We start from the raw sequence: 20,741 nt of genomic DNA, 5'->3' as shown, positions 1-20,741 counted from the left end.
TTTGAGAGTCATTTTAATCGATTCACTCGTCAATAACACATAGGTATTGACTAATAAAGAATCATTTCGTTTGATTCTTTATTCTTTTCTAAAAAACTGAATCAAACTTTGAGAGTCATTTTAATCGATTCACTAGTCAATAACACATTAGTATTTACTAATAAAGAATCACTTCGATTGATTCTTTATTCTTGTCCAGAAAACTGAATCAAAATTTGAGAGTCATTTTAATCGATTCACTAGTCAATAACACATTAAAATTCTGGAGCATCTTATTTAAGGTTACTTGGTTTTAATTCATAATTATTTTAAATTTCCCATAAAGATCATAAGGAGTTTGGTTCATAATGACTTGAACTTTTATTTAAGACCACTGAGGACCTCTAGTGGTTTCTGAAGCACGTTACAATGGCGAGGATCTCGTTTTGAAGGTTAAGATTTTTGTAGCTATTATTAAAGGCAATTAGTAACTACACATATTAACAACAACAGCAATACAAAAAAAACTATTAAAAATGTCATCAACAACATCATCTATTAATAGTGATGTTTTTATTGTGATTATAATACTTTTATTATTATTATTATTGTTGTTGTTATTATTATTGCAATGACAATAAAGTTCTATCTATCTATCTATCTATCTATCTATCTATCTATCTATCTATCTATCTATCTATCTATTAATATTACTATTATTACTGATTGATTGATTGTTGTTGTTATTATTATTATTATTATTACTGATTGATTGTTGTTATTGTTGTTTTTGTTATTAGTATTATTATTGGTTGTTTGTTTCAGTTTTGAATTTGTTCCTAGGGAAAAAATGACTCCCTGGTTTTGCACCTAAAGTTAAGAATCCTATTCCGCATTCTAATTGAACGTGTAGTGCACTAGGTAGTGTATACATGTAGTGTGTACATGTAGTGTGTACATGTAGTTAGTGTGTACGTGTAGTGCACTAGGAAGTGTGAACATGTAGTTTGTATATGTAGTGCACTAGGTAGTGTGAACATGTAGTGCACTAGTTAGTGTGTACATGTAGTTAGTGTGTACGTGTAGTGCACTAGGTAGTGTGTACATGTAGTTAGTGTGTATATGTAGTGTGTATATGTAGTGCACTAGGTAGTGTGTACATTTAGTGTGTATATGTAGTGCACTAGGTAGTGTGTACATGTAGTGTGTACATGTAATGCACTAGGTAGTGTGTACATCTAGTGTGTACATGTAGTGTGTACATGTAGTGCACTAGGTAGTGTGTACATCTAGTGTGTACAAGTAGTGCACTAGGTAGTGTGTACATGTGGTGCACTAGGTAGTGTGTACATCTAGTGTGTACATGTAGTGCACTAGGTAGTGTGTACATGTAGTGGACTAGTTAGTGTGCACATGTAGTGGACTAGTTAGTGTGCACATGTAGTGTGTATATGTAGTGCACTAGGTAGTGTGTACATGTAATGCACTAGGTAGTGTGTACATGTAGTGTGTACATGTAGTGCACTAGGTAGTGTGTACATGTAATGCACTAGGTAGTGTGTACATGTATTGTGTACATGTAGTGCACTAGGTAGTGTGTACATCTAGTGTGTACATGTAGTGGACTAGGTAGTGTGCACATGTAGTGCACTAGGTAGTGTGTACATGTAGTGTGTACATGTGGTGCACTAGGTAGTGTGTACATGTAGTGCACTAGGTAGTGTGTACATGTAGTGTGTACATGTAGTGCACTAGGTAGTGTGTACATGTGGTGCACTAGGTAGTGTGTACATCTAGTGTGTACATGTAGTGGACTAGTTAGTGTGCACATGTAGTGCACTAGGTAGTGTGTACATGTAGTGTGTACATGTGGTGCACTAGGTAGTGTGTACATCTAGTGTGTACATGTAGTGGACTAGGTAGTGTGTACATGTAGTGGACTAGTTAGTGTGCACATGTAGTGTGTACATGTAGTGCACTAGGTAGTGTGTACATGTAGTGGACTAGGTAGTGTGTACATGTAGTGGACTAGTTAGTGTGCACATGTAGTGCACTAGGTAGTGTGTACATGTAATGCACTAGGTAGTGTGTACATCTAGTGTGTACATGTAGTGCACTAGGTAGTGTGTACATCTAGTGTGTACATGTAGTGGACTAGTTAGTGTGCACATGTAGTGGACTAGTTAGTGTGCACATGTAGTGCACTAGGTAGTGTGTACATGTAGTGCACTAGGTAGTGTGTACATGTGTGCAGCAGCACGTTGTTTCTACCCTACGCGGTTGCTATCCTACAACATCACGACGCTCTCGTAGCTGTAACCGAACCCCTGTCCACAAACGTGATCGAAGGCGCAGACCAAACGGTCCAATCAGGACACCACTTCCTGACCCGGCGCGGCCAATCAGTGCAGGCACGCGAGCGACGCGCGTTACACACGGCACAGTCAAGGCAGGTTGCGTGCGCGCTCTCGGGCTTCAGTGTATTTTGACAGCTTCTCCGGTCAGGAGGCATCTCGCTCAGGAGCGCTTTCACTTTCTCTTGCGTTTCCGAGCACACTCGCTGTGAGCCTGGGGTTGCCTCACTCCAAAGCTTTTAACCAGAAGCCACTGCAGCACGGCACCATGAGCAAAAAGAAAAAGGAATGGAGAACAGAGAAAGGTGAGCGTTTTGTGTTCACACACACTTCAGGCTAGCTAACGCTGTGCTGCACCTGAGCGCGAGCGCCAGCGCTCGCGCTCAGGTGCAGCACAGCGTTAGCTAGCAGTTTCGATTCCAACCTGACACCTGATACCTGTCTCAGGAAGACACTATTCTGTCTGTGAACGTGTTTGCAGCTCGCTGACACCGTATTAGGAGAAATCTGACAGCTGCTAGCTCATGATCTGGTCAGGTGGATGCTGTCACACACCCCATCTCACTCTGTTTACTCCTGTTCTTTACACTGACAGCACCAGGTCTCCTGGTGACAAACGTTTCCAACATGAAATAAAGCAGAGAAGCGTTTGGTTCATGCTTACAAACTTTCATTTTGGTTACAGAGACTAATCACTAAAGCGCTGCTGCATCGCTCACGCGCCAACGCGCTCTTTCTTACACCTGCGTGACGTGTTGGACCCTGTGTGTGTCCCTGTGTGTGTACCTGTCTGTCCCTGTCTGTCCCTGTGTGTGTCCCTGTGTGTGTCCCTGTCTGTGCCTGTGTGTGTCCCTGTGTGTGTCCCTGTGTGTGTACCTGTCTGTCCCTGTCTGTCCCTGTGTGTGTCCCTGTCTGTGCCTGTGTGTGTCCCTGTGTGTGTCCCTGTCTGTGCCTGTGTGTGTCCCTGTGTGTGTACCTGTCTGTACCTGTGCGTGTCCCTGTGTGTGTCCCTGTCTGTCCCTGTCTGTCCCTGTGTGTGTCCCTGTCTGTCCCTGTGTGTGTCTCTGTCTGTCCCTGTCTGTACCTGTCCCTGTGTGTCCTTGTCTGTCCCTGTGTGTGTCCCTGTGTGTGTCCCTGTGTGTGTCCCTGTGTGTGATGTCCTGATCCATTAAACTAAACATTTTCGAACACGATCATCCTCTACAAATGTTTGGAAGTTGTTTCTTTTCATAGGCGTTTTAACTCTGTGGCTCCTTTCCAAAATGTTCGAGTTAAAATGTGGATTTATTATTATTATTTATTACTTTTTGTCCTGCAAAGAGACTCGAATCGAAGCGTGACGCGAACGGACATTTGTTTTTAACCCGAGGTTAAAAAGGTAGAGGAAGAGCCGTTTATAGCTGCTATAACGTAAGCGATAAGCAGGAACTCTCACCATGGCTGGTGTTGCCGTGATTGACAGGACGGACCGAACGTACCATCCCTCTCGCCCTGAGACCATGAGCAGATCTGTTTCACTCAGGACATGAGCTTCTAATCAAAACTGTGATCATTTGCAATACATATAAAGAAAAAAAGATGACCGAATGTGCTGCTGTAGGTAAATAATCAAGTCGGTCTAAAAAAATCAATGTTAGAGATGATGTGTGTGTCCCCGTGTGTGTCCCCGTGTGTGTCCCCGTGTGTGTCCCCGTGTGTGTCCCCGTGTGTGTCCCCGTGTGTGTCCCCGTGTGTGTCCCTGTGTGTGTGTGATGTTCTGATCCGGTAAACTAAACATTTTCGAACACGATCATCCTCTACAAATGTTTGGAAGTTGTTTCTTTTCATAGGCGTATTAACTCTGTGGCTACTTTCCAAAATGTTCGAGTTAAAATGTGGATTTATTATTATTATTTTTTTTCCCCCCTCGAATAACAAGTTGTTGTGCTGTCACTTCAGCTGATATTTAATATCTAACTAGACATGTTAATGGCTCTGTCACTCCGCAGCTGCAACTGTTTTAAATGCATTTAGGCCAGTTCTGTCCTGTTTATACAACACATTTCAATCCAGGGATGATGAAGCCAAAATCGCTGTTTGTTCTGTGGAGTCATTTTCTCAGCTCACTGCTGGTCTCTTCTTGTTTGATTTCTTCTTTAATATATCTACAATTCAGAATCATTGGCACTAAGCGGTGAAAAGATTTTGGACATAAAATGTACTCGTTATTCGTGTACCGTTTAGTTCTCATTTGATAAAAAGCTTCAGTTATTTAGTACTCTTGCTTTTGCTGACTTTCGCTTCCATGCTTGATGGAGAAGGATAGCATGAGACCAGGAAGGTTTTCAGGAAGGTGTAAATCAGGGGACTGTTTAGATGTGTTTTGGATCGTTGTCCTACTGAAAGATCTAACCACGTCCCTCTGAGCTGTCTTAATGGTTTCCTCGAGCCTTTAGAGGACAAACATCAACATAACATGCTTAACATTGGGCATTAGGTTCTTTGCTGATACACCATCCTTCTTCTACATAAGTTGACATAATCTACATAACAATCTAATCGTCTTATTCTGATGTCCAGTGTCTTGATGTCAGGGCTTTTAGTGGGGTGGGAGGGAAGGAGCCAGTCTGAAACACTCGATATTCCTTCGCTGATAGATGCAGAAATTGCAGATGTTTTCTCCTGTCTGTGCGCTTGCCCTTCGGTTAGCTATTTATATATTATCTCCTACAACAATTTTAGATTTGGGATTCATAAACAGACCATGAGTGGGAAGGACACATAGACATCTCCAGAACTATTGGCACTCTTTAACAGAGCAGTGCTCTTGTATTACTGGCACTCTGTTTATTTTTGCCATTGTTTTTGCCTGTTTATTTTTTCTTACAGAACGCTATTTTTGCACATGAACGTTGTGTCAAAACCGATCACTTATCCAGGCTTTATTAGGTTTATAAGGTTAAAAACAAGGTAACGACCTCAAATAAGCTGGCAGTGGAAACAAAATGGTCTTAATAGTCTTCTGCGTATCAGAAAACTGTGAGCTGAATAGAAGAGAGCAGAAACGTAAGCAGTGATGTTCCCGAACATGTCGTACAGGTGGGAGGTCAAAACTGTGTACCCGCATGACCGGTTCAGCTAAATGCCATGCGGAGCGATTTCCTCTCTCGCATGAAATAGAAGCATGTAAAAAAAAAAAAAAAAAAAAAGTATGCAAACCCTGTTTCTGTATCGCATTTATTTATTTATTTATCTATCTATCTATTTATTTATTTATTATTCCCCCTTTCCTTTCGCAGAGCGCTTACTCGGCCTTGGACAAGAGGAAAGACGTAAAGAGTACGGGGACAACTACGTGGCTTTGGACAAGATTCCCACCTGGAGGCATCACCACAACAGAGGTAAAGCAGCAGCCTAAAGCCCAGGATCGAGATCTCAGTCAGAATGAGACAACAATAATTTCCAGACAGCAGGAAAAGCGAGTTCACAAACAGAGAAGACAAACCTTCTTTTTTACCTTCAGTATTGTTTGATATCTAAAGCTATTCCGTAGTGTTTTAAAACGATTTAAAATTTGTCTTTAATTAAGTTTAGATGGAATTCGCTGCACATTTGTGCCTCCAAAACCAACAGCATTTAAATAAAATCACAAAAATTTGATAATAAAATTTATAATATAATAAAATCACAGAAATAAATCACAACCTATGTGGTGAACAGAACTTCCTTTTTTTTTTTTTTTTTTTTGACATTTATGTTGTATTTTGCACCTCACAGCCTTTTCATTTCTGGAATTTCCTGGTAATTAGTCATACATGTACACGTTTGTCTAGGTTTTGTTTCAGTTTGTCTCATCCGGGAGTCAGAGATCTGAACAAACCGCACACTCAAGACATTTCGACATTGTAGTTTTTGTGCCTCATTTACACATTTTGTGTACTTTTTATTTGGGATTACTTATTCGGTTTGCTTAAAAAAGTCATCCTCTTAACACTTAAAGGTGGGGTCTCTGCTGTTTGAAAGCCAATGTTGACATTTGAAATCACCAAAACAAACACGTCCCTAACACAAATGGGTCCCACCCCTGTATTGATAGCTCCGCCCACACATACATACGTAACCAAGGCAACTAATGGAAAGAAATGTGTCTTTATCATAGCTGAAGGGAAGAACAATACAATTGTAGATAAACAAACAAGCAAAAATGACACACAAGCATAATCATGTAAAGGACAAAGGCATATATTAGTTCTGTGTAACAAAACAAAACCAACGTTACTCAACTATCGAGAAGGAAAAAAGTAAAGTTGGTCACATATTCACAGATTGGAGTTTCCCGAGTCAATAACTCCTGAGCTAAACACCGTTACTACACAAAACGCGGTTGTAGCTGCGTCTCTACATTACTACGATAGAAAAGAGGTGTTATTTGTGTAGTAACAGCGTTTAGCTCAGGAGTTATTGACTCGGGAAACTCCAATCTGTGAATATGCACCAACTTCCTGCTCCTTCAGTTCTCTCCAGCGCTGGAAAGCTGATCCTATATTAACACGTCCTACTTCTTATCGTAAGCCTTTCTTCGCTTTCTTTCTGTTTTTATCCACCATTTCAATGTTAAAACCGCTTTCTGCTAATGACAAACATGCGCACTGAACACTCTCTCCGCCCAAGGGCGTAAGTTTGATTTTGACATTGGTGGGGACATAATTTATTTGTCATTGGTGGGGACAACATTCCCCGTATTTTGTGCATGAAACTGTTGTTATAAGAATACTTTCTTACTCACATACCGGTAGCTGCATAATCACATTGCATATTGCTTCATACAACGGAATATAGCTGCAGCCTCCGACCTCAACACATTAGCGAGAAAGACAAAGCCAATCAAACAGCGTCGTGGGTTAGAGAGGCAGGACTCAAAAAAGGCAAAGGCCAATCCTTTTAGAGAGGTGAGTTAAAGAGGTGGGATTCATTGCAGGGGGTGGGATTCATTGTTCCCTGGATATTGGTAGGGACGTGTCCCTAACGCCCCTACCCAAATCGACGCCCTTGTCTCCGCCGCATATTGATTGATATTAAGACCGGCCCCTTTCTGCTCATTGGCTACACGTTTGTTTTGATCTTTGTTTTGTTTGTCGTCCCGACTCAATTTTCTGTAGCATTTCTCAAACAACGGAGACCCCACCTTTAACACTTTATTATTTGTTTTATGAAGTAAATGTTGGCAAGAAACTAAAGTGTCCTCGTGATATTCAGTTCGGTGAACCGTAAATCCTGTACGGACAACTGGAATCTGAAGACGAATGAAAATATGAAGATTTTATTGACCTCTTTTTAAGAAGACGTCTATCAATAAACTCAGCAATAATGCAGTCGATCTCGATGGCAGCATTCTCTGGAGCCTTCAAGTTCAAATGCTCACACCAACATGTATTTGTGTGCTAAATCTGATCGATAATTCACGTTTATTTGCAAAAATATGTATTCAAAGGTCTCGCTGATGGGTCACCTTTATGATGGTGGATGGCTCTGATGCCGTCGCTCTATTCTAGAGACTGCAGTCACTTTTGATCCCTTGACTTCTGGATGTAGATCTTTTTTAAACAAATATATTCCTGCAATTTGTCAGATCCTGTTTTCTCCCTGTTTGTTGTTCTATATGTTTTACCGTAGCTACGTCACGAAGTCCGTAAACAAATCTCTAATCTGTTTAATAGACAGACGAGCAGATGAAACACTTAAAAAGCTCTTTGTGTAATTTATGCAAGAAGTGTGTGCTGTTTCATGATTTAGTTCCAGCTGGTAGTTGAACAAATGCCATGTAGAGCAGAGGATGGAGCTCCAGGGGATGTCAGTAGGAGGCCATTGCAGTGGGCTGCTGTCAGGTTGCTAATGATGGCGTGTCTGCTTTTCTCCTCGGAGAAGGGCGGTCACTTTCAGTCGCTAATTTGTTAGAACACAGGTTTAGAAACCGAAAGTTTCTAAAAGAAACCGAAGCTGCTCAATTGAGGGGTTTAGATGTTCTACAAAAGGCAATCAGCAATCTGCTTAATATAAATAAATAAAGGAATATGCATAAAAGCGCTCACTGCACTGGCTCAGTAAATCATGATCGTCAGAGGAAGTTGATTTACTCGGGCGAGGATCACGTGTGAAGTCGGTTGATTCCGCTGAATATTTCAGCCATGAATTCCAAATATTAAAAGATTTCTTTTCGATCATTAATTCAGAAGATCTTGCCCGTCTGTTCTCTCTTAGTTGTTCACTTATTGAACTAAAGTTAAATCAATATGGTACAAAACTGATGAAAAATATTTTTTATATATTCTAATAACTTGGAGAACTTAATAACATGAAGAAAGAGAAATACAGAGATGTATGTTTATTATTATTATTATTATTATTTTTTCAGAGCCAGAGGAAGAGGAGGAAAACCCTGTCTCGTTGTGTGACAAAGTCTCTCTGTACAAGGGTGACATAACCATCCTGGAAGTGGACGCCATTGTGAATGCCGGTAAGAGCTTTGGATCTGTGCTTAATGTTTTATTTCACTCACAGCTTTCAGAACTTGTTTGGACCTAGAATTGATGCACCAGTTTGTAGTGTTTGGCTGCCCTCTAGTGCCTGTATGTCATTTTGTTTTTCTTTATACTCACACACACACACACACACACACACACACAAAGCACTGGGGATCAATTTGTGTAAAGCTGACACTGATTAATTAAAAGGAGGTTTAATTTCTTAGAAAGGATTAAAGAAGGAAAATATATACGTAGTTGGTCATCGGGCTGGGCGTTGTGCCAAAGGAACATTTCCCAAATCTCTTTTATACCAAAGTACAAAGGATTATAGTGCAGAGTATTGTGTGAGAGTGTCAGAGGTATATAGGCCTCTTTAATTAGCTCACGCAAGATATCGCGGTGGCTGTCGGAGAATTTAAGCAATACACAACCCACCGTTTGACGTTTACGGTGTTAATTAAGATTAGCTCGCTTGCTGAAATAACTGGCTGTCACTCCAGTGGTTAAAAAATTAGACTCATTAAACGTCTTAGGTGTTCGGCTAAATCCAACGCTGCGTTACTCCTGAATCCTTTTCAGTCTATCCTCGGATCTCCTTCCTCCTCTTATCCTGTACGTTCAGGCTCGTCTGATGATGTGACCCCGTCTCAGCTCTGTGAAAGGAGCCGGACGTTTTTTCGTGCCTAAACCTGGATTGTGATGATGTACAGTATGAGCTTCTTGTGTGAGGTTTATTTGATGAGGCTTTCCAGGGTGACTCTCAGCAGCTCAGGAGTCATTTTTTTTCTTTGCTCAGTAATTCTCTTTAATGCATTTTACTTTTATAAAGCATTGGAGAACTCATACTCATATGCTAAGTGATTTTCTCTCTCTCAATGCCCTCCCCGCCATTTCTATGTTCCTAGAGTTCTATGAGTTCTTTGACCTCAGTGTCGGTCGGAGCGACGTCTGCAGTCTGTCGAGCTGTGACTGATTTCCTGTACTAGATTTTTAAATCTAGCGATTATATCCGTCTTCGTTATTTCAAAGCAGACACTATCTTGATACGTGAACGTATACGTGGTATCCGGGCCTCGAACTCCTCGTTGAATAATTGATATGGACTTGTCAAGCATCCATAGTAGTTTTTCCTTCCCTGCTTTCAGAAGGTTGATGACTTGTTTTGGATGTGGACGAGCTTGTTATTTGCATATGCTGACTAAAGGAGTACGTTCAGTTTCAAGACATGGGTTATTGTCCCCGTGAGGCATCAAATTATGCGAAGAATAACGACGCCTCGTTATTTTCTCAGTACGCATCACCAAAATATTAAAAATAAACAAATCAACAAGGCAGACAGGTGAAAGCGACAACGTCGTTTTTCATATTCCAGCCCTATATTCAGACGCACTTTTATTATAATAACGCCTCTTAAAGCTCCAGTCTTATGCTACAGATAAGTAACTTGTAAAAGAGTGTTATCTTTATTTTGCAAATGAAATATGAAACCGATTCAGGCACATTATTGGAGTTGGCACCTGATTAAATATGCAGTGTTAATGTAACCGAGGGGGAAAAAAGTTGTTGATGAGTTTAAAGCTCCTTGTGATCTTTATGAGCGGCCCTGACAAAAGCTTTATGGAGAATCGCTCTATAAGCGTCTCCGACTCCGTTAAGTGCTGCTAAGATTTGCTAATGGCCTCATTATATTTGCTTAAGATGGGAGTCGGCTTATTTCTACATGACTACTGGAAACATGCTTTAACTGAATAATTGCTTTACATTGTAGTGAGCAAGATTTCTTGGGAACAATTTGTAACGTCTACAGTCATTTCAGTGCCACCGCCTCACCTGGAACTTAGTGGTCCTTAATTCTCAGACCTGATTGTCCAGAAGCTGTTGATTTCATTTAACAACAGCTCTGTTTTTTTATTTAACAAAAAGAAAAATTCTAATCTCCGATATGGTGAAGAAAGAGATGTTTCTTCAGCTTTTAAAGAAGGAGTCTCCAGTGTCATTGTTAAAGAGTTCCTTCATGAGATTTGCACTTTTTGGTTTTCTGTTTTTTTTGTCATCTTACCTTCACAGGGCTGTCAAGTGTCACGCATTTCGGTCTTTCCTCACGCGCTCCCGCCACACATTTTTTCTGCGTGAGAAATACACTTACTATTTATCACTTACTCACTCACTCATTTTCTACCGCTTATCCGAACTACCTCGGGTCACGGGGAGCCTGTGCCTATTTCAGGCGTCATTGGTCATCAAGGCAGGATACACCCTGGACGGAGTGCCAACCCATCGCAGGGCACACACACACACTCTCATTCACTCACGCACTCACACACTACGGACAATTTTCCAGAGATGCCAATCAACCTACCATGCATGTCTTTGGACCGGGGGAGGAAACCGGAGTACCCGGAGGAAACCCCCGAGGCACGGGGAGAAAATGCAAACTCCACACACACAAGGTGGAGGCGGGAATCGAACCCCCAACCCTGTAGGTGTGAGTCGAATGTGCTAACCACTAAGCCACCGTGCCCCCCTACTATTTATCATATATTTAATAAGCCGCAGCACCCAAAATGTATCTGTCCGCACCGCTGTCTCTATAGAACCGGGCAGGAATCAAGCGCGTCTCCCCTGGAGTTCTTAGTCGAGCCTGACACTTATCAGCTAATCAGAAATAGAGGCGACACAATAGCCAATCAGAAAATAGCACTATTGTATCTGGGTAAGATTTAACGCAACAACCAATAAAAAAAAAAATTAGAGAGGGTATTTCAATGGTCGGTTTGAACAAAACCTCAACACGAAACAGCTTGTCTCTGGATGGGACATTGTCCTCAATCATGACCCTAAAAATGTCTGAACTTGAGCCGAACTGTTTTAAATGGGAGCAACATTACAAATGATAAAGGAGTCCAAAAAGGCAACAAACACTTACAATAAACAACACCAGTCATAATCTCTCACTCTCACACACACACACACACACACACACACACACACACACACACACACACACAAACATACAAACACACAAACGCACATTAATAAATGGAAATTGAACAAATACTTTGTATTTGGTTAAAATGTAGTCAGTGATCCGGGTGAAACAGTTTTTTTTAGTGGTGGTGTGGGGTTGGTGTGTGTGTGTGGGGTGTTTGCTGGGGGGTTGGAAATGTCACTTGCCTGTCTTCAAAACTTGAGAGCCCTGCCTTCACTAAAGAGAGAAAGCTGTAGTATAAGAGGATTCGAAAATGATCCCAGAGCCACAACTTATGGTCTCTTATTCCTCACATAATTAATTGTTCCTTACACAACAACAATCATTAGTGTGTACAAAGGTGTGAAAATAGAGTGTCTCTTTTTTTTTGTTGGTGAAATCCTGCACCTGTGAAGTCTGAGTGCAATACAGAACAGATGGTGGAGAAACATACTAAGGATTTTCTTCTTTAGCCCTTTCTGAAGGTTGCAGATCAGTCTAGCAATTTATGTGCTTGATAATCCACAGCGCTTCTGGTGGATTTAAGCGCCTTTTTAATTATTAAAAAAATTTAATTAAATATGAAATAATATACATAAATCTTCCTTCCTTCCTTTCATCCTTCCTTCTCTCCTTCTCTCCTTCCCTCCCGTCTCTGATGCTTTTTAAAGAAGGCCAGACAAAGGTGAATTTTAAAGATCTTCCAGAGAGCTACGTCTCCTCTCTGTCTCTGGTCCCTGCAGCCGGTCCTTTATAGAGGCTCAGCTGTTAGATATGTGAACACATTGAACTTTATGCACATGAGAACATACTTGTTGTGATGACTGATGGGCGTGAGGGTTGTGTGTGTGTGAGGGTTGTGTGTGTGTGTGTGTGTGTGTGTGAGGGGTGTGTGTGTGTGTGTGAGGGGGGTGTGTGTGTGTGAGGGGTGTGTGTGTGTGTGTGTGAGGGGTGTGTGTGTGTGTGTGTGTGTGAGGGGTGTGTGTGTGTGAGGGGTGTGTGTGTGTGTGAGGGGTGTGTGTGTGTGTGTGAGGGGTGTGTGTGTGTGTGTGAGGGGTGTGTGTGTGTGTGAGGGGTGTGTGTGTGTGTGTGTGTGTGTGTGTGTGAGGGGTGTGTGTGTGTGTGTGTGTGTGTGTGAGGGGTGTGTGTGTGTGGTGTGTGTGAGGGGTGTGTGTGTGTGTGTGAGGGGTGTGTGTGAGAGGTGTGGGTGTGTGAGAGGTGTGGGTGTGTGAGAGGTGTGGGTGTGTGAGAGGTGTGGGTGTGTGAGAGGTGTGGGTGTGTGAGAGGTGTGGGTGTGTGTGAGGGGTGTGTGTGAGGGGTGTGTGTGAGGGGTGTGTGTGAGGGGTGTGTGTGAGGGGTGTGTGTGAGGGGTGTGTGTGCGAGGCGTGTGTGTGCGAGGCGTGTGTGTGTCTGTGTGTGCGAGGCGCGTGTGTCTGTGTGTGCGAGGCGTGTGTGTGCGAGGCGTGTGTGTGTGTGCGAGGCGTGTGTGTGTGTGTGTGCGAGGCGTGTGTGTGTGTGTGCGAGGCGTGTGTGTGTGCGAGGCGTGTTTGTGTGCGAGGCGTGTGTGTGTGCGAGGCGTGTGTGTGCGAGGCGTGTGTGTGCGAGGCGTGTGTGTGCGAGGCGTGTGTGTGCGAGGCGTGTGTGTGCGAGGTGTGTGTGTGCGAGGCGTGTGTGTGTGTGCGAGGCGTGTGTGTGTGTGTGCGAGGCGCGCGCGTGTGTGTGTGTGTGTGTGTGTGCGACATGTGTGTGCAAGGCGCGCGTGTGTGTGTGTGCGACGCGTGTGTGTGTGCGACGCGTGTGTGTGTGCGAGGCGCGTGTGTGTGCGAGGCGCGTGTGTGTGTGCGAGGCGCGTGTGTGTGCGAGGCGCGTGTGTGTGTGTGCGAGGCCTGTGTGTGCGAGACGTGTGTGTGCGAGAGAGGCGTGCGAGAGAGGCGTGCGAGAGATGTGTGTTAGGAACGTGTGAGAGAGGTGTGTGTGTATGTGTGAGAGAAAGAGGTGTGTGTGTGAGAGAGGTGTGTCTGTGTGTGTGAGAGAGAAGTGTGTGTGTGTGTGAGAGAGAGAGCGAGAGAGAGAGGTGTGTGTGTGTGAGTGGTGTGTGTGTGAGGTGTGTGTGTGTGTGAGGTGTGTGTGTGTGTGAGGTGTGTGTGTGTGTGTGAGGTGTGTGTGTGTGAGAGGTGTGTGTGAGAGGTGTGTGTGTGTGTGTGAGAGGTGTGTGTGTGTGAGACGTGTGTGTGTGTGTGTGAGAGGTGTGTGTGTGTGTGAGAGGTGTGTGTGTGTGTGTGAGAGGTTTGTGTGTGTGTGTGAGAGAGGTGTGTTTGTGTGTGTGTGTGTGTGTGAGAGGTGTGTGTGTGTGAGAGGTGTGTGTGTGTGAGAGGTGTGTGTGTGTGAGAGGTGTGTGTGTGTGAGAGGTGTGTGTGTGTGAGAGGTGTGTGTGTGTGAGAGGTGTGTGTGTGTGTGAGAGGTGTGTGTGTGTGTGAGGTGTGTGTGTGTGTGTGTGTGAGAGGTGTGTGTGTGTGTGTGTGAGAGGTGTGTGTGTGTGAGAGGTGTGTGTGTGTGAGCGTTGTGTGTGTGTGAGAGGTGTGTGTGTGTGTGTGTGTGTGAGAGGTGTGTGTGTGTGTGAGAGGTGTGTATGTGTGTGAGAGGTGTGTGTATGTGTGTGAGAGGTGTGTGTATGTGTGTGAGAGGTGTGTGTATGTGTGTGTGTGTGTGTGAGAGGTGTGTGTGTGTGTGTGAGAGGTGTGTGTGTGTGTGTGAGAGGTGTGTGTATGTGTGTGAGAGGTGTGTGTATGTGTGTGTGTGTGTGTGAGAGGTGTGTGTGTGTGTGTGAGAGGTGTGTGTGTGTGTGTGAGAGGTGTGTGTGTGTGTGAGAGGTGTGTGTGTGTGTGAGAGGTGTGTGTGTGTGTGAGAGGTGTGTATGTGTGTGAGAGGTGTGTATGTGTGTGAGAGGTGTGTATGTGTGTGAGAGGTGTGTGTATGTGTGTGAGAGGTGTGTGTATGTGTGTGTGTGTGAGAGAGGTGTGTGTGTGTGTGTGTGAGAGTTGTGTGTGTGTGTATGAGAGGTGTGTATGAGAGGTGTGTATGAGAGGTGTGTGTGAGAGGTGTGTGTGAGAGGTGTGTGTGAGAGGTGTGTGTGAGAGGTGTGTGTGAGAGGTGTGTGTGTGTGAGAGGTGTGTGTGTGTGTGTGTGAGAGGTGTGTGTGTGTGTGTGTGAGAGGTGTGTTTGTGTGTGTGTGTGTGTGTGAGAGGTGTGCATGTGTGTGTGTGAGAGGTGTGTGTGTGTGTGTGAGAGGTGTGTGTGTGTGTGTGTGAGAGGTGTGTGTGTGTGTGTGTGTGTGAGAGGTGTGCATGTGTGTGTGTGAGAGGTGTGCATGTGTGTGTGTGAGAGGTGTGTGTGTGAGAGGTGTGTGTGTGAGAGCGTTGTGTGTGTGTGAGCGTTGCGTGTGTGTGTGAGCGTTGCGTGTGTGTGAGAGCGTTGCGTGTGTGTGAGAGCGTGTGTGTGAGGGGTGTGTGTGTGTGAGAGGGGTGTGTGTGTGTGAGAGGGGTGTGTGTGTGTGAGAGGGGTGTGTGTGTGTGTGAGAGGTGTGTGTGTGTGAGAGCGTTGCGTGTGTGTGAGAGCGTTGCGTGTGTGTGTGAGAGCGTTGCGTGTGTGAGAGGTGTGTGTGAGCGTTGTGTGTGTGTGAGCGTGGTGTGTGAGCGTTGTGTGTGTGTGTGAGCGTGAGGTGTGTGTGTGTGTGAGCCACATATGTTATGTTTAATAACCACGGGTAAAACCTAAAATATTTAGTTTTTTTTTTACATTTATTAATCTAAAAACATACGTCTATAATCAACTTGGCAAATATATTTTTTCTCCACAAATCGTTGCTAATCTCTAAATCTGAAACCTATTGAGACTGCAATAAACTCCTGAGAGATTGTTTTATGGAAATATTACAGTAATGATTTATAAACAGTGAATTCTGTCCCTTCAGACCTCCATAATATGCTTATTAATTTGAGACACGTAGGACGTCGTATTCGCCTCGTTACAGTCTGTGGGCCGTCAGTCTCAGAATCTCTTCTGCTCAATTAATTACAACAATTAATTAGGTACAAAAAAAAAGATTAGACTGAAAGTTTCAGTGCAAAGTTTACATTATAGACTTTGTCATGTAACATAATGCGCTATTCTTTTTTTTTTGTTGGGTCATGGATCGTGGATCAGTGGCTATAGATAATGAGGAACAACTCATCATATAAAGTTTCATTTTACAGCCAATTTGTTAGATAACATCCATTCATTTTATTTTCTCTAATAATGTTACATTTCTTCTTCTTACTTTACTTTTTAATTTTTTAAATACTTCCATTATATAAAAAATATTTAATCCAACACAGATTTGCCTTTAATTTTCTATTTTTGCTCAGAAGCTACAGTTGGTTCCATAAGTTTTTTTTTTTTTTTTTCAAAATGTTAATAATGGAAAAGAAACGAGGGATGTTTTAATTCTCCCCTGAAGTTATTTCACCTAACAGATTTTTACATACAGTCTACAAGACAAAATATTTTTTCAAATTTTCTTTTTTTAAAATATCTCAAAAAACAAACAAAAAAAAGAATTTAATTGAATTTCCTTCAGGATCAATATAGTATCCATCCATCCATTCATCCATCCATTCATCCATCCATCCATCCATCCACCTATCTTACTCTCTCCATCCATCCATTCATCCAACCATCCATCCATGCACCTATCTTACTCTCTCCATCCATCCATCCATCCATCCATCCATCCATCCATCCATCCATCCATCCATCCATCCATACACCTATCTTACTCTCTCCATCCAACCATCCATCCATACACCTATCTTACTCTCTCTCCATCCATCCATCCATCCATCCATCCTATTTTGACATTTTTACATACAAAATAATTTTTCTATTTTTCTTTTTATTTTAATATCTCAAAAAACAACAAAAAAAAGAATTTAATTGAATTTCCTTCAGGATCAATATAGTATCCATCCATCCATTCATCCATCCATCCATCCACCTATCTTACTCTCTCCATTCATCCAACCATCCATCCATACACCTATCTTACTCTCTCCATCCATACATCCATCCATCCATCCTATTTTGACATTTTTACATATAATTGAATTTCCTTCAGGATCAATATAGTATCCATCCATCCAGCCATCCATCCATCCATCCACATATCTTACTCTCTCCATCCAACCATCCATCCATACACCTATCTTACTCTCTCCATCCATCTAATCATCCATGCATCCATGCATCCATACACCTATCTTACTCTCTCCATCCATCCATCCATCCATCCATCCATCCATACACCTATCTTACTCTCTCCATCCATCCATCCATCCATCCATCCATACACCTATCTTACTCTCTCCATCCATCCATCCATCCATCCATACACCTATCTTACTCTCTCCATCCAACCATCCATCCATACACCTATCTTACTCTCTCTCCATCCATCCATCCATCCATCCATCCATCCATCCTATTTTGACATTTTTACATACAAAATAATTTTTCTATTTTTCTTTTTATTTTAATATCTCAAAAAACAACAAAAAAAAGAATTTAATTGAATTTCCTTCAGGATCAATATAGTATCCATCCATCCATCCATCCATCCATCCATCCATCCATCCATCCATCCATCCATCCACCTATCTTACTCTCTCCATCCATCCATTCATCCAACCATCCATCCATACACCTATCTTACTCTCTCCATCCATCCATCCATCCATCCATCCATCCATACACCTATCTTACTCTCTCTCTCCATCCATCCATCCATCCATCCTATTTTGACATTTTTACATACAAAATAATTTTTCTATTTTTCTTTTTATTTTAATATCTCAAAAAACAACAAAAAAAAGAATTTAATTGAATTTCCTTCAGGATCAATATAGTATCCATCCATCCATTCATCCATCCATCCATCCATCCATCCATCCATCCATCCACCTATCTTACTCTCTCCATCCATCCATTCATCCAACCATCCATCCATACACCTATCTTACTCTCTCCATCCATCCATCCATCCATCCATACACCTATCTTACTCTCTCCATCCATCCATCCATACATCCTATTTTGACATTTTTACATATAATTGAATTTCCTTCAGGATCAATATAGTATCCATCCATCCAGCCATCCATCCATCCATCCACATATCTTACTCTCTCCATCCAACCATCCATCCATACACCTATCTTACTCTCTCCATCCATCTAATCATCCATGCATCCATGCATCCATACACCTATCTTACTCTCTCCATCCATCCATCCATCCATCCATCCTATTTTGACATTTTTACATATAATTGAATTTCCTTCTGGATCAATATAGTATCCATCCATCCATCCATCCATCCATCCATCCATCCATCCATCCATCCATACACCTATCTTACTCTCTCCATCCAACCATCCATCCATACACCTATCTTACTCTCTCTCCATCCATCCATCCATCCATCCATCCTATTTTGACATTTTTACATACAAAATAATTTTTCTATTTTTCTTTTTATTTTAATATCTCAAAAAACAACAAAAAAAAGAATTTAATTGAATTTCCTTCAGGATCAATATAGTATCCATCCATCTATCCATCCATCTTTTTTATTTCATTGTGTTCTGCCCTTTACACATAATAATAACATCCGATCATTTAGTTCAAAAGTTTACACCCCCTATCAGCCCAATCCAAACCCCCCACCCCCACCAACGGTTCTTAATGCATAATGTTTCCTTCTTGAACATCTGTGAAAAGCTAAATCTCAAAATCTGAGAATTTCTGTTGGAAAAAGGTAAAAATGAAGAAGATGCCATAAAAGCCAACGAATGTAGAGCACCTGAATGTTTTTTTTTTTTTTTTTGCAGAACTGTGAGCAGTTTATTTGTGTAAATCGAGGGGGAAGTCATGGCCTAATGGTAGAGAGCTTAACTCCTAACCCTAAGGTTGTGGGTTCAAGTCTCGGGCTGGCAATACCACGACTGGCGTGCCCTTGAGCAAGGCACCAAACCCCCCCAACTGCTGCCCGGGTGCCACAGCATAAAAGGCTGCCCACTGCTCCGTGTGTGTGTTCAGGGTGTGTGTGTGTGTTCACTGCTGTGTGTTTGCACTTTGGCTGAGTTAAATGCAGAGAACAAATTGGGTCACCGTACTTAGCTGTATGTCACGTCACTTTAGAGTTATTAGTTCGTCTTGTGGACTATATCTAAACATTTCTTATGTGAAATTGCATTTTCTGCACAGAACTAAATAAAAAAACAACAACTTATATGGACAAATTGATTACTGAATCAATATCCTGCATATAACAGGTCCAAGGTGTCGAATCTAACCTTACTGTAACGTTACAGTTTGTAGCTACACCGTCAAGTTTCATGTTGTTTTGGTGCAGATAACTCAGAGCGTCTGAAGTACCTGATGTGGTTTGAGGCAGATATTTACCAAAAAAAAAAGGTTGGGGTTTCAGTTGTTAAGCAGAAACTAAATAAGCAGAAAAACCGTCTACGCTGATCAGTTATTGTGGGTTTAATATTTGAAATGACAGAAACAATCCTAGGGTGAATTGCATTCCCATTTTTGCTTTGTGTGTCACATGTAAGGGAATTGTTAACTAATTTTCACCGGCGATGCTTCAGCGACTCGGGTTTTAACAGCGCTCTAGCCTTTAGAAATCCTTCAGTCCCACAACATCTGTAGGGCGACTATTTATAATCCTACACATAGAGGCTACGTGGGCTGGCGTTTGTACTCCAGCGCTCTAGCTTTCATGCATGAGAAATGCTAGGCAGCATGAAATTAAATGGCAATGGCAAATTAATTCTGGGCAACTTCCCTGCACATGCTGAGAGAGGTTAGGATGCAGGCATGAAGAACTGGCTTTTAAATCACTCTCTGGATGGCCAATTATTTTTGCATGGAAATAAATTTCTTGTCAGTCTCACTAATTGAAATAGCAAGTGATGTTGAAGCCGTTCTAGGTGTGGAAATTTTTAATTGCTCTCCCTTGCATGTTTTCACACAAGGCAGGCATCGCGTAACGTAAACAGAATAGGTGGAAAATCTTTCAGACGCTTTAACGTATTTGCAGGTAACTAGTTTTAAATGGTAGCGTTTGTTTTAATCCGAACAGCTTTTTAAAAATCCGTCAGACTACACGTGAAAGAATTAGATGCTATTATAAACTTGTGTATTATGTAATTCACTCAGTTTAGAAGCAGACTATTTGCTAACTGTTCTTAACGGAGAGGTTTTTTTTTTTTTTTCTTTTCTTGCCTCTCAGTGACAGAACAGAGGCCATGTGCTGTAATGGTGACTAATGCACAATCTACAAAGCTTAATGGAAAGCACTTAGCATCCATCTTTAAGCGATGATCGATGGATTCACTTTTCTAATTATCCGTGTAGAGAGAGGAAAAAAATGAAAGGAGGCCACGCCCCTTCAACAAATACTAGGTTGCTATTGGCTTACAAAAAGCACTGTATATTCATCAGGACGTGAGCCACAGAAAGATTATTGGAACTTTAATTGTCATAGAATAAAATTATATATATATATATATGAAAGATAAAATATAAAAATTTATTAAAAATTGTAAATAAAAATATATTAAAAAATATTTTTTTTTAATTCAGAATAAATTGAGTGTATATTTAAATTTAATGATTTTTTAAAAAATATATATTTTAGAGTATTATTTTTTAGTTTACGGAAGCCTACACTTCCATAAAGAAAAGAATAAAATAAAATATATGAGGTAAAAGAACATTTATGTCTACATCCTGCTCAAAATGTCTACATCCTGCTCAAAATGTCTACATCCTGCTCAAAATCTTTCCAAAAATTAAACCTTAATGACATACATTTTATAGCAAATAAAG

The 20,741-nt window shown here is 41.7% G+C and overlaps 1 protein-coding gene across 2 annotated transcripts in view; it reads left to right on the top strand.

Annotated features, from left to right (window-relative positions):
• Positions 1–2,443: 2,443 nt before the first annotated feature.
• Positions 2,444–20,741, top strand: part of macrod2 (mono-ADP ribosylhydrolase 2) — a 580,362-nt gene continuing 562,064 nt past the window's right edge. The window contains exons 1-3 of one of the 2 annotated variants that reach the window (XM_060871810.1): positions 2,444–2,638; positions 5,612–5,713; positions 8,725–8,826. In XM_060871810.1, coding sequence (XP_060727793.1) covers positions 2,602–2,638; positions 5,612–5,713; positions 8,725–8,826 — 241 coding nt within the window. In that variant the 5' untranslated portion in view covers positions 2,444–2,601. The remainder of the gene's footprint in view (positions 2,639–5,611; positions 5,714–8,724; positions 8,827–20,741) is intronic. The other variant, XM_060871809.1, reaches the window with a different exon arrangement.

This window comes from Tachysurus vachellii, chromosome 6 (genome assembly GCF_030014155.1).
Source record: "Tachysurus vachellii isolate PV-2020 chromosome 6, HZAU_Pvac_v1, whole genome shotgun sequence".
Classification (NCBI taxonomy): Eukaryota; Metazoa; Chordata; class Actinopteri; order Siluriformes; family Bagridae; genus Tachysurus; species Tachysurus vachellii.
Note: the sequence above shows the minus strand (reverse complement) of the source record. Positions and strands in the feature narration are given on the sequence as shown.